General features: G+C 49.0%; 1 protein-coding gene across 2 annotated transcripts in view; it reads right to left on the reverse strand.

Moving 5' to 3' along the window:
• CERS6 (ceramide synthase 6) overlaps positions 1–1,796 on the reverse strand; it is a 160,720-nt gene extending 158,924 nt beyond the window's left edge. The window contains exon 1 of one of the 2 annotated variants that reach the window (XM_077319810.1): positions 1,295–1,796. In XM_077319810.1, the coding sequence (XP_077175925.1) occupies positions 1,295–1,464 (170 nt within the window). In that variant the 5' untranslated portion in view covers positions 1,465–1,796. The remainder of the gene's footprint in view (positions 1–1,294) is intronic. The other variant, XM_077319811.1, reaches the window with a different exon arrangement.
• Between the last annotated feature and the right edge of the window lie 10,224 nt (positions 1,797–12,020).

A 12,020-nucleotide genomic window follows, 5' to 3' on the forward strand; every position in this document is an offset into this window, starting at 1 on the left:
ATGTTGATACATAATCCTTCAACTGTGGATTCACACTTTGGACTAGGGCTACCGAACGTGAACGACATAAGTGAACATTAACATTTAACAAGCGGTCTTCGTTAAGTACCATGGGAATCGGCGAGTTGTATTCGTTCTGTCTTTAACCCCATTTTCTTCTTTTTTCCCCCATTTGTGCCTTTTACAGACCAGCCTGAAAGGAACTCAATCAAACCCAGGGAAGGGGAAATTGCTGACTGTCCTTTGGCCTTCTTCATGTGGGAAATATTTAGTTTGTTGAATGTCAGAGTTCCCTATAAAAATGATAAATGATCACCGATAACATGTACTTGATGTGAGCATCTTGCCAGAGTGCTGCAGGATACTGATCTGTTACTCCTGAAGCCGACAAACTAAGTCAATGCCCTACAGGAAACTTTAAAAGGGAACAAATTTATTTTCACTCAGCTGCTCTGTACGTAGTTGTCAAAAAGACACCGCAAACTGTGCCTGTAGGGCAATTTAGGGCATAATTTGAACCAGCAATCATGGAGATTCAGCCCCAGGACCCAGCATCAAATGTCTCAGGGCAGACCTGGGACTCATGAATGGAGTTTGACATACCTCCAGGTATTCTCAGAGAGCTTCATCAGGTGCCATTCATAGTCGGCAGCTCTTATAGGTCTGAGGGCCTAGCGACATTGACTGATCTCTGCTCTCTCATTTTAGAAATGAAACACCCAGGGCGTTAAAAGGTAGCATGCGCCAGCAACGGTATAGAGGCCACCGTCACAAAAGCCTTCTGGTCAAATGCATACAATCCTCTACTAAACCCGCCTGATACTAGCAAGGTGGCCGGCAATTGCCTGTGGAATTTCACCTTCCAGACACAGAATCACCTGCATCAGCCTGGGAGGAAAGGCTGGGAAGGGAACTGGCCCAAAGGAAGAGGGGATGGTTGTAGAGAGAGTCACACCAGCGAACTTTAAAACCTATTTTTTAAATGGGAAAAACCACAGCCTTCACTTTGTTCGCAGGCATTTTTAGAAGCTCACCCCCAGCCCTGCTATGGGAGGCCACCCCTCCCCTTCTTCAGAGAACTTTCCTCTGTGCACCCCACCTCGACCAGGCTGCAGGAGGCGGGGTGACACAACTACAATCCCCCCCCAAAAAAAAACACACACACCCCTCTGGGAAAGACACAGACACACAGGAATTGGGGATGGGGTGGGGGGGAGAGCGAGCCGCTATGTGCCCCGGGGAGGCGCAGGAGGGAAGAGGGGGGTGGGGAAGACAGACTTCGCCTTAGCCTCACCTTTCAAACACCATGCGGATCATGAAGATGCAGAAGGCCAGGGGGAAGGCGAGGTAGAGGTCCTCCGCCTGGGGGAAGGTGGCTTCCTCGGTGCTCTTCAGATCCGCCCAGGTGACATTGTGTGGCAGCCAGAACCTCTCGTTCCAGAACCAGGCGAGGATCCCTGCCATCTTTGCTTTGTCTCGCTCGGACCGGCTCCCCCTCCCACCCTTCTCCTTTCCCGGGTCTTGTGTTTTGTTTTGGGGGGTTTTTTTTGGCGGGGAGGGGGGAGGCGGCTGGAAGATGCTGGGCAAGGAAGATGCTCGCCTGTGCGCCTGTGGATGCGTGTGTGTGTGTGTGAGAGAGAGAGAGAGAGTGTCTCTGGGCGAGTGTGTGCGTGAGCGCGCACGCGCGCGGCCGGAGCGCCTCAAACCCTGCTCCGGCGGCCGCTGTATGCCGCTGTAGCCAACCCCTCCCTCAGCAGCAGCAGCGGCGGCGGCAGCAGCAGCAGCCCACCCCGCTCCGCCCAGCTCCCCTCCCGCCCAGCTCCGGCGGGGGCGGGGAGGCGAAAGCCCGCCTCGCCCGTCACCAGGCCCTTCAGGCGGCGCCCGCTGATTGGCTCCGGGCCACGTCCGCCAAGCGGCCCCTCCTGCCCGCGCGGGGGGGAGGGCCCTCACGCTCCCGCCACTGCCGTTGCGGCCGGCGGGATCCGGCCCGTGGGCGAGAGGCGAGGGGGGAGAAAGGCGCCCTTCCCCCGTGTGGGGTGGGGGTTCCTGCAGGGCCGGGTCTTTTTTCTCGTTCTCTCACACACGCGCACCCCCTGGAGCCGCCGCACGAGCCTGCGACTCATCCTCCGGCTCGCTAGGGACAGGGAGCCTGAGGCGGGGGCGAGGCAGGGGTGGGGTGGGGTGGGGTGGGGTGGGGTGGGGTTGGGGGTCTATTCTTCATGGCGAGGGCCGAGGGGGAGCAATGCTGGATGGGTGAGGGGCTGGAGACCTGGGAGGTCTCCACTCTGGAGAAGCGCGCTTCATTTTCCACTCCTCCACGTGCAGCCCGAGCTGGGTGACCTTGGGCGAGTCGCAGTCATGGCTGTCGGATCTGGGTTGGGGGATACCTGGAGACTGGGGGGGGGGTGGAGCTGGGAGAGGGCGCGATTTGGGGCAGGGGAGACCACAATGGAATATAGTGCTCTGGAGCCCACCCTCCAAAGGAGCCGTTTTCTCAAGGGGGGTGGATCTGCTCATAGGGTTGCCCGCTCTGGGTTGGGGAAATACCTGGAGACTGGGGGAAGAGCGGGGAGTGGGCGGGATTTGGGGCAGGCAGGGACCTCAGTGGGGTATAATGTTATGGCGCTAATCCTCCACAGCAGCGGCTTTCTCCAGGGTTGCCAGCTCTGGATTGAGAAAGACCTGGAGATTTTGGGAGTGGAGCCGGGAATGGGTAGTATTTGGGTTGGGAACGGACCTCAATGGAGTTGGGCCACAGAGAATTAAACACATACACGCACCATTAAAAAGAAGAGTTGCTTCCCATGCCTGTAATGACATCTTAATACAAAAGTCATTAGGCGCAGTGTGCTGCTTTTAATAATCTTATCAAAGGTGCAGAAGAAATGGTTCGTAAAACAAGCATAGCCATTGGTTGTAAGTCCAGTTGTCGGATGCTCCATTGTACTACTGATTAAACAGCTATTTAAGGAATGCCTTATTAAATACACTCTATCTTAGAGGAGGGAAGGGGAGGGGGGAAGAACTCTGTGCTTTTGAAGGATTAACATTCCACCGTAGAGCAAATTTGGTGGCAGACTGCTTATTAGGAGATCAAATGGAACTGGGCCACTCACTGACAAGGGGGTTTCTGCACCCTTAGGGACCCTTCCCAACGATGCAGAATTCTGGGATTAGAAACTTCAAGGAGAAAGGCAGAAAACAGTACAAAGCATAAAATCCCCAATCAAGCTGAGCTATTACTTTTCATGATGGCCCAACATTCTGAATGCCAGTGGAGCATCAGTTAAAAACAACAAACCAGTGATGGAGAGAGGAAATTCACCTTTTAGTATCCTGGAGGGCAGACTGTTCTTATTGGAAATGCATACATCTTTAATTCATTCTTAGCTCCCAGATGTCATAAGCTTTTCATGACTGGCCATTTTGATGCTACTTGAAGGCTTAATTACTACTGGAGGAGAAGCCCTTCCTCTGTCTCTAATTTCTCCCCCCCCCCAAGGATGCCTTAAACTTTTATTAGCACAGAGCTCTTAAACTAAGGTGACCAGATTTTAACATTGGTAAAGCAGAACACCATTGACCGGGGGGGTTCTTGATTTAAAAATTGGTCTATATGGAGCAACAAAAAGTTTCATAGAACGCATAGAATGCAAAAATAGTATTGTAATATATTTTATTAATTTCAACATAAGTACAATTTCCAGGTATCCCCAGATGTCCCTCCAAAAATGGGACAAGCTGGTCACCTTATCTTAAACAGGCTCTAATATCCTGGAATGGAAGATTGATCTTTGATCAGGGTATTTACCCACAACCCTAGTTCTTCTAATCCTTCCATAAAAGGAGTGAGAAGTAAATGTTTCCTTTCCTCTGTCATATCACTCAGGCTTGGGAACTGTTTTGCAAGTGTCATCCCTTAAGTCGTGAAAGGGTTAAGCTTTGATAGATTGATTGATTGCAAGACATGTATAGAGTAGCTAGGAGATCTGAGGAGTGTGGCAGCCAGGCAAGGGACATTCAAAGGTGATTTGCCATTTCCTGCCTCCATGTCATGACTTTTAGTGTTCCTTGGAGGCCTCCCATCCAGATACTAGCCAGGGTCAGCCCTGCTTAGCTTTCAAGAGTGGGCTTGCTTGGGCTAAGAGTTAAACTGTAGTTTCTGTAAACTAATAATAGCAAGTTTAGCATACAACCAATTAGGTGTTGAGTAGATTCTCCCAATGAGCCTCTTGTGGCGCAGAGTGGTAAGGCAGCCGTCTGAAAACTTTGCCCATGAGGTTGGGAGTTCAATCCCAGCAGCCGGCTCAAGGTTGACTCAGCCTTCCATCCTTCCGAGATCGGTAAAATGAGTACCCAGCTTGCTGGGGGGTAAACGGTAATGACTGGGGAAGGCACTGGCAAACCACCCCGTATTGAGTCTGCCATGAAAACGCTAGAGGGCGTCACCCCAAGGGTCAGACATGACTCGGTGCTTGCACAGGGGATACCTTTACCTAGATTCTCCCAACCAAAAGGAAGAGGTTTTATTCTTAATGAGACTGACTAATCAATGTATTGGAAATAGTTTGTGCTATTCTGCAAGTACACAAGGGAGGGAAACTTCCATCCTACGGTCAGAGGGAACAAAGAAAGAAAAGGATCAGAATCAGAAAGATTAGTTAAACGGTGGTTGTTTTCTTTCCATGTAACCCTTTCTCCAATTTTGAAGTGAACTTTTTCTTAGAAGTGAAACAGACACATGTGTCTGTGCTTCATTTACTCTGCGATCAACAGGAACAAATGAGCAGTTTCCTGCATAGTAGTTAAAACACTGTAGGGCAGTGGTCCCCAATCTTTTTATCACTGGGGACCGGTCAAGGCATTACTATTTTACTGAGGCCGGGGGGGGGGGTAGTCTTTTGCCGAGGGACATCGCCACCACCTGAGCCCCTGCACCACTTGCTTTCGCTCGGGTGCCCCTGACTTCCCGCCACCCACTGGGGGGCGCTGCCAGCAGCAGCTGCCACGCCGAGGGGGAGCCCCAGCCATGGTGGCCACCAGAGAGCACCAAAGGAATGCCGGCAACACAGTTGGCAGGGCAGCCCATGAGGCAGCAGCCGGGGAGGAGGACAAGGAGGATCTGCGGCCCGGTACCGACTGATCCATGGACCGGTCCCCGGACCGGGGGTTGGGGACAGCTGCTGTAGGGCAATTAGGCAGACCTGCAGTTTAGACCTTAGGTGAGCACTTGACTATCCTTTGGCTCAGCCATTTCAGATAAGTCCATTGCAGCATTCTACAATACAGGTCTATATAATAAGCCTGACAAATTAAAGCCCTGGGTTGAATCCAAAGGCTGCTCTTAAAAACACAAGTCTGCTCAAGCAGAGAGGGCTGTATAAAACCATCTGTGCCAGGCATGGCTACTAGCACCCTACCTGTCCTCTGAATACTTGGCCACGGTTATCCATGCAATGGTCACTTCCAGCTTAGACTTCTGTAACTCGCTCTACACCGGCCTACCCTTGTCCTTCACCTAGAAAATGCAACTGTTACATAATGCAGCTGCGTGGGTCCTCACAAGGTCATCATGGAGGACCCATGTCCGGCCATTGCTAAGATAGCTGCCCTGGTTGCCAGTTTGTTTTTGGATTCAAGTTCAAGGTATTGTTTTTGATCTTCAAGGCTATACATGGCTTGGGTACTACCAACCTGCAGGCCCACTTACCTGCTTATGCCCCCCCACAGGCCACTTTGCTCTGTGGGTATGAATCTGCTAGTTGTCCCAGGCTCTCGGTAGGTGCACGTGGCCTCAACCAGGGCCACGGCTTTTTCACTCTTGGCCCTACCTGGTGGAATGAGCTGTAGGCCCTGACGGAGCTCTTGGGGTTCCAGAGGGCCTGTAAAGTAGAGCTCTTCCGCCAGGCATTTTGTTGCGGCTAGCTGTAGGGCCCGGGGTTATGAGATCAGGTCAAACCCCTCCTCCTGGATCTCTGGACTGAGTGCTAGACCTGTCCGGACCTATTGTACAATCTCCCCCTGGGTTACATCTATCCGTTAGCAACTCCATGGTGAATTGATGCCAGGACGTTGAGCCGCTGGGGGGACCGAATTGATTATTTCCATCATCTTTTGGAATTATGGTATTGTTGGGTTTTATTTTATGTTTTATGATATTTTTAGCATTATCAATGTTTGATGCTTTTCACAAACTGTAAACCTCCACAAGCCAACTAGGTTGGAAGTGGTGCTATATAAAATTGATTAATAAATAATAATAAAGGTACTGTCATTTGTGTGAGAGAGCGACTTTCCCTGAATTCTCCCCTTCCACGTTGTTTCCCATGCTGTTCTTGACAGTTTCCTGACCTGCAGGGTGGGGTAGGGGAACGGACAGAACAGGTAGGTCTGTGAGTGGAGTTTCACCAGCTCTTGGAGATCTTTTGATGGAAACAGTCTGTCCCGAAACGCAGCTGGGGGGAAACTAGGTCTGTTTCCATATCTGCCTGATGTGTTCCTACCAAGTACCTGAAATGTCTTTTAACTGGATACTGCTAATGAAATGTCTTTTCATTTTAACTAAATGTCTTTATCTGGATAGTGCTGTTAATTTTTATGGGTGGAAATGTTCATTCCCTTCTAGGACACATAAGAATGAGAAGCCACAGTCATCTCATTTCTGTATATCAAAGACGAAGGAGGTGGGCTAGGCCATTTACTTCGGTCAGTTAGCGGTTCTAGGAGAAGGAGTATAGAAGCAAGGTTGAACTGGATCTGCATTCTGTTCTCCTAATTTTGTAAAGGGTGATGTCCTGTGCATATTGAGAAGCAGTCCCTGTAATCCCTGCTCCAAGTATGCATGTACAGAATCAGGCTTGATATATCTATTGAAAGGCCCCACCTCTGGGTGTGGTAGGGTTGCCAGCTCTGGGCTGGGGAATACTTGGAGACTTTGGGGGTGGAGCCAGGAGTGAGCAGGATTTGGGGCAGGGAGGGATCTTCAATGGAGTATAATGCTGTGGAGTCCACCCATCTGAAGCAGCCATTTTCTCCAGGGGAACTGATCTCTGTCACCTGGAGATAAGCTTCAACATCCATTAATCCTAGATCTCACACCTGGACACTGGCATCCCTAGCGTGTGGTTCCATTCTTAGAAATCAGGTAGGCAGTGGCCAGGGCCTTCTGAAGCTCTTTCAGAATTCACCTAGTGCCAAACTTACTGCATTTTAGGTTTATTTCTCCATAAAATGGATCATTTGTAAAATGGTGTTAATTGGCATGCTTGGGGAATTTAAAAATATATGTCTTAATTTTCTACAGGAAAAATTGTAAATATGGTCAATACTAAAATGAGATAGTTACAATCTGCTATACCTTGTATCCCAGTGGTTCTCAACCTGGGGGTCAGGACCCCTTTGGGGGTCGAACAACCCTTTCACAGGGGTCGTAGCAGGGCAAGCAGCTTGGCCGGGGTGGGGGCGCCATCCACACAACAGCTTTGCAGGGTAGATTGAGATTGAACGTTTGTCTGTCTGGCACAGTGGGACATGAGGCAGAACTGAACTGAGAAACCCTGAGAGAACCACTGTTGTACCCTGTGCTGTACCCTGTTATCTTAGCACATTTTCACTGATTCCAAAATTAGGGGGGGCGGGATCTATTTCATAGGAAATTTCTTTAAAGTGCTCCTCAAAATGTCCCGATTTTTCCATTGCAAAAATTAAACAAAAAGTTCCCAGACTTTTTCTTGCTACAAATTTTGCATTATTTACCACCTTGTGTATAAAAACATTCATTTGGGGGGAGGTCAGTTATTCGTTTAAAACTATTAACAGTATTTCACCATAAGCAGGAATATTGCCTAATGGCAGAAATGGCGTACTGCAAATTTCAGTTGTTGTTTTTTAATGGTTACTGAAGCAAGCTGTTTGGATGGAGATTGACTACCAGTATTATCCTTTCAGACTTGTATGGAAATGCAGGGTAATCGTTTCAAACAAACCCATCCAAATTCATTTGGGCACACATCCAGACAGTCTGCCAAACCACTGGCAAACCACAAACTCGTAACAAATGTCTCTAGCCAGAGAGAGAGAGACTTTGTATTGGAGAGGCGTCTGAGGTGGAGGTTTGGTGGATGAGAGAGCCAGTTTGGTGTAGTGGTTAGGAGTGCGGACTTCTAATCTGGCATGCTGGGTTTGATTCTGCACTCCCCCACATGCAGCCAGCTGGGTGACCTTGGGCTCACCATGGCACTGATAAAGCTGTTCTGACTGAGCAGTAATATCAGGGCTCTCTAATCCTCACCCACTTCACAGGGTGTCTGCTGTGGAGAGAGGAAAGGGAGGGTGATTGTAAGAGAAAAGCGGCATATAAGAACTTCCTCTTAGTTTTGGAGGAAAAGTCAGGGCCGTTTTATATATGTAGCACATGTAGCTTCCAAGGTCTCCCCATGCGATGCTTACTCCCCTCCCCCATGCATGGAACAGGGTGTAGCGTCTCTCCTCCCCCATTTCCCTCTTTAAGGACACTTGTAGTAACATCTCTTTCCACTGCAGGGGTCCCTCTGCCCCCAGTCTGATTGCTCCTGCCACCATAGTACTCTGCCACCATAGTACTTTAAATCCTTAAATTGGCTCTGGTGCTGCACATTCTTAAACCACTCCTGAAAAAAAAATCATATGAGTTAAAGAAAGAGAAAAGAAAGGGGAAGGGGAAGCATGTATAAAGTGCCAACAAGTCACAGGCAACTAATGGCAATGCCAAAAAGTCTATTTTAATCTTTCATTTATTTATTTACTTAATTTTTACCCCGACTATTCCCCAATAGGACCTAAATCTGTTTACATCATTCTTCTCTCCTCCATTTTATTCCCCCAACCTTGTATGTTAGGTTAGACTGGTGATATGTGACTGGCTCAACATCACCTAGCAAGTTTCCAGGACAGATAGGAGATTCACACCGAAGTCTGCCAGATAGGTCTGATGTTCTAACCCAGGGTTAGTCAAACTGCGGCCTTCCAGATGTCCATGGCCTACAATTCCCATGAGCCCCTGCCAGTGAACGCCACAGTTTGACTACTCCTGTTCTAACCACTGCAATACTCTCTCAATTTTCTACCTACTGGAGACCCAGAGCAGTTTGAGTCCATCAAGGCCACAGCCTGCAAGCCGTGAGCCAAGGACCTTTAGGGTGGTGCTCTTGTGCTCATGCCCAAATCATAAACACTTGCAGCAGGCTTGTTTATCTAATTTGTTATGAGGGCCAGATCTGGCATCTGTTACTTTGTCGGGCATGGCCATTTGTGCCATTAAATGTAATGGCAATAACTGGAGATATAAACTTTTTAAAAGACACAGGCAAACGCAATTAACAATATTATATTTTGTTCAAAATACCAACAAAAGCAATTTATTCCTTGGAGTGAAAACAATTGATTTACGGGGAAATTAACAGAAGCCCCAGTAAATGTATTTAATAATATGCAAGATTAAGTTTTTCCTAAGGGATATCATGGGGGGGATCATACATCCTTAACACGCCTGCGGCGCCGCGGGCTCCGCGGACTAAATAATTCGTTAAGCCCTCAGGCGGAGGGCTTTGTCCGTGATGAGGAAGGGGCCTGATTGGCCCCTTTCTCCTGACAGACCATTGGCCGGGCCAATAGGCAGGTGCGAAGCGCCTGCCGATTGGCCTGGCCGATTCCTAGCCTGCGGAAGGAAGCAACTACGAGCTGCGCAGAGCGCGGCTCGCAGTTGCTTCCTTGAGGACCACCTGACGCGTCGGGAGGCGCGAAGCGGAGCGCGGCTGCCGGGGGCTCCCTGCCCAACGGCCTGACACGGCGAGAGGCGCTTCACGTCAGGCCGCCCGCAAACGGAACCCCCCGCAGCCGCGCGGCTGCCAGGGGCTCCCTGCCCAACGGCCTGATGCTGCGAGAGGCGCAAAGCGCCTCTCGCAGCTTCAGCCCGTTGGGCAGGGAGTCCCGGCAGCCGCGCTCTGTGCGGCTGCGGGGGGTTCCGTGGTCTAGCGCCCGCTGCATTTAGCTGCAGCGGGCTTGATTACTAGTTTCCATATAAATTAATTACTTTTTGTATATATAGCATTTTTAGGAGACGTCATCTTCTTTGCAAGTATATAAAGTAGTTTTTCAGCAAATATGCCCAACCTCAGCAGCCAAGCATCACTATGATCCATCTTTTGCTCTTTATTTCATCTTGGTGGTTTCTCTGCAGAGAAATAACTAGTCAGCTTAAAAGCTTTAAACCAGTGGTTCTCAACCTTCCAAATGCCGTGACCCTTTAATACAGTTCCTCATGTTGTGGTGACTCCAAACCACAAAATTATGCAAGTGTTCTTTCACAGAAATTAGACTGAAACTGACCAATGGCGTGAAGACCGATTGTTCATGTATATAAATTGTTTTTTCCCCCGGGGTTTCTCAGTTCAGTTCTGCCTCTTCTCCCACCATGCCAACTTTGCTTTTTTCCGTTGCTCCAGACGTACGCTGTATCTTGATCTACCCCGCAAGGCTGTTGTGTGGATGCCCCCCCCGCGGCCAAGCTTCTTGCCCTGCCGTGACCCCTGTTAAAGGGTCATTCGACCCCCAAAGGGGTCCTAACCCACAGATTGAGAAGCACTGCTTTAGACACTCCCAAGAGTGCTTGCCCCTCCCTCACAGAGAGAGAATTCCCGCTCAAAAGTCACATGATATGGGAGGGGCTAGCACTCTCCTCTCGGTCCTTTTTTGTTGCTGCAGGAGCAGGATGCTAGCTCTGTCTATGTTACCTCAGACAATTTCTGTGGTAAGGAACTCTATTCGGAAAATGAGAGAAAGAGAATTTTATGATGGTGCATTTTAAAAAGTGTGCCCAGTGTGGAGCCAAGATGACCCAAACTGGCAGTCACTCTTCTTGCCACCTCTGTCTGGGAGAGGGGCAAGAACAAAGCCTCAAGAACAAAGTGCAATTGGAAATTATTATTATCTCTGCTCGCATTGATAAAGAGATTACTCATCAACATTTTGCACGCAGCCAAAGCATCCAGGCCAAAGGAGTGTCTAGGGTTGCTCGGAGGCATTGTTTCCTTAGCCCCAAAATGGAGAACTAGTGGCTACTGAGGGCACAAAAAGTTATGATCTGAGACTGTGCTTTAATTATGATTATGAAATCCCAGGTGGTCAATATGGATTTTTATCGGTATGCAAATATCCCCGGTGGTGTCCATACTGCCATACTCTGAAGGAGAGACAGGAATGAGAGCAAAGGGAGCAGTGGGTTAAATCCAGATTTTATAACCTAATTGTAGTTAAACAGTTATTTTATATGCTACCTTGTTGGCCAGAGGAATTCTTTGGCCCAGCCTTCAGGTTGTTCTAGGTGGAAAACTTGCCACAGTCCTTGAGTTGTGAGTTAATGACGTATTCTTCTGGCTGGTAACCTGTCAAGAACTGAAACTGCATTTGTTTCAACATTTGTGAACTGTAGGTAGTCCTGAAATTTCACCACCTTGGTTTTGCCCAATTAAGATAGCAAGCAGCAAGCAGTTTGGCGGGTTTTTCCATCAGGGCAGTGCCAAGACAAGCAAGGGCTTCTTCCTACCATCGTTGCAAAAGACCTCCAATTCTACTCCAGCCTCCTACTGAGATTACTTTAAGATGGATTAACAGGTTCTCGGGGAGCATCCAATGTCACGCTGGTATATGCAAATCAATGCTGAGTCAGAAAAAAAACAAAGTTTTGCTGCCCCTCTGTGCCCATTCAGTCCATCCCAATGCTCACCCCATGACTGCGAACTGTACCTGAGTGCACCATCCCAATGGCACAGAGGTGTCATGAGACTACGTCTAGGTAGGGCCTCTTTTTAGGGCTTTGCTTTGAAGTCAGCCGCCCATTCAGGCAGCTAGTAATTTTAAATGCATCTAATATGTGGGTTCCCCAGGCAACAGCCAGACATTGCAAATGTCTTCTGTGGTCAATTGAGTCACCCATAATCATAGAATCATAGAGTTGCAAGGGTCATCTAGTCCGACCCCTGCAC

Source organism: Paroedura picta, chromosome 2, assembly GCF_049243985.1.
Source record: "Paroedura picta isolate Pp20150507F chromosome 2, Ppicta_v3.0, whole genome shotgun sequence".
Lineage (NCBI taxonomy): Eukaryota > Metazoa > Chordata > Lepidosauria > Squamata > Gekkonidae > Paroedura > Paroedura picta.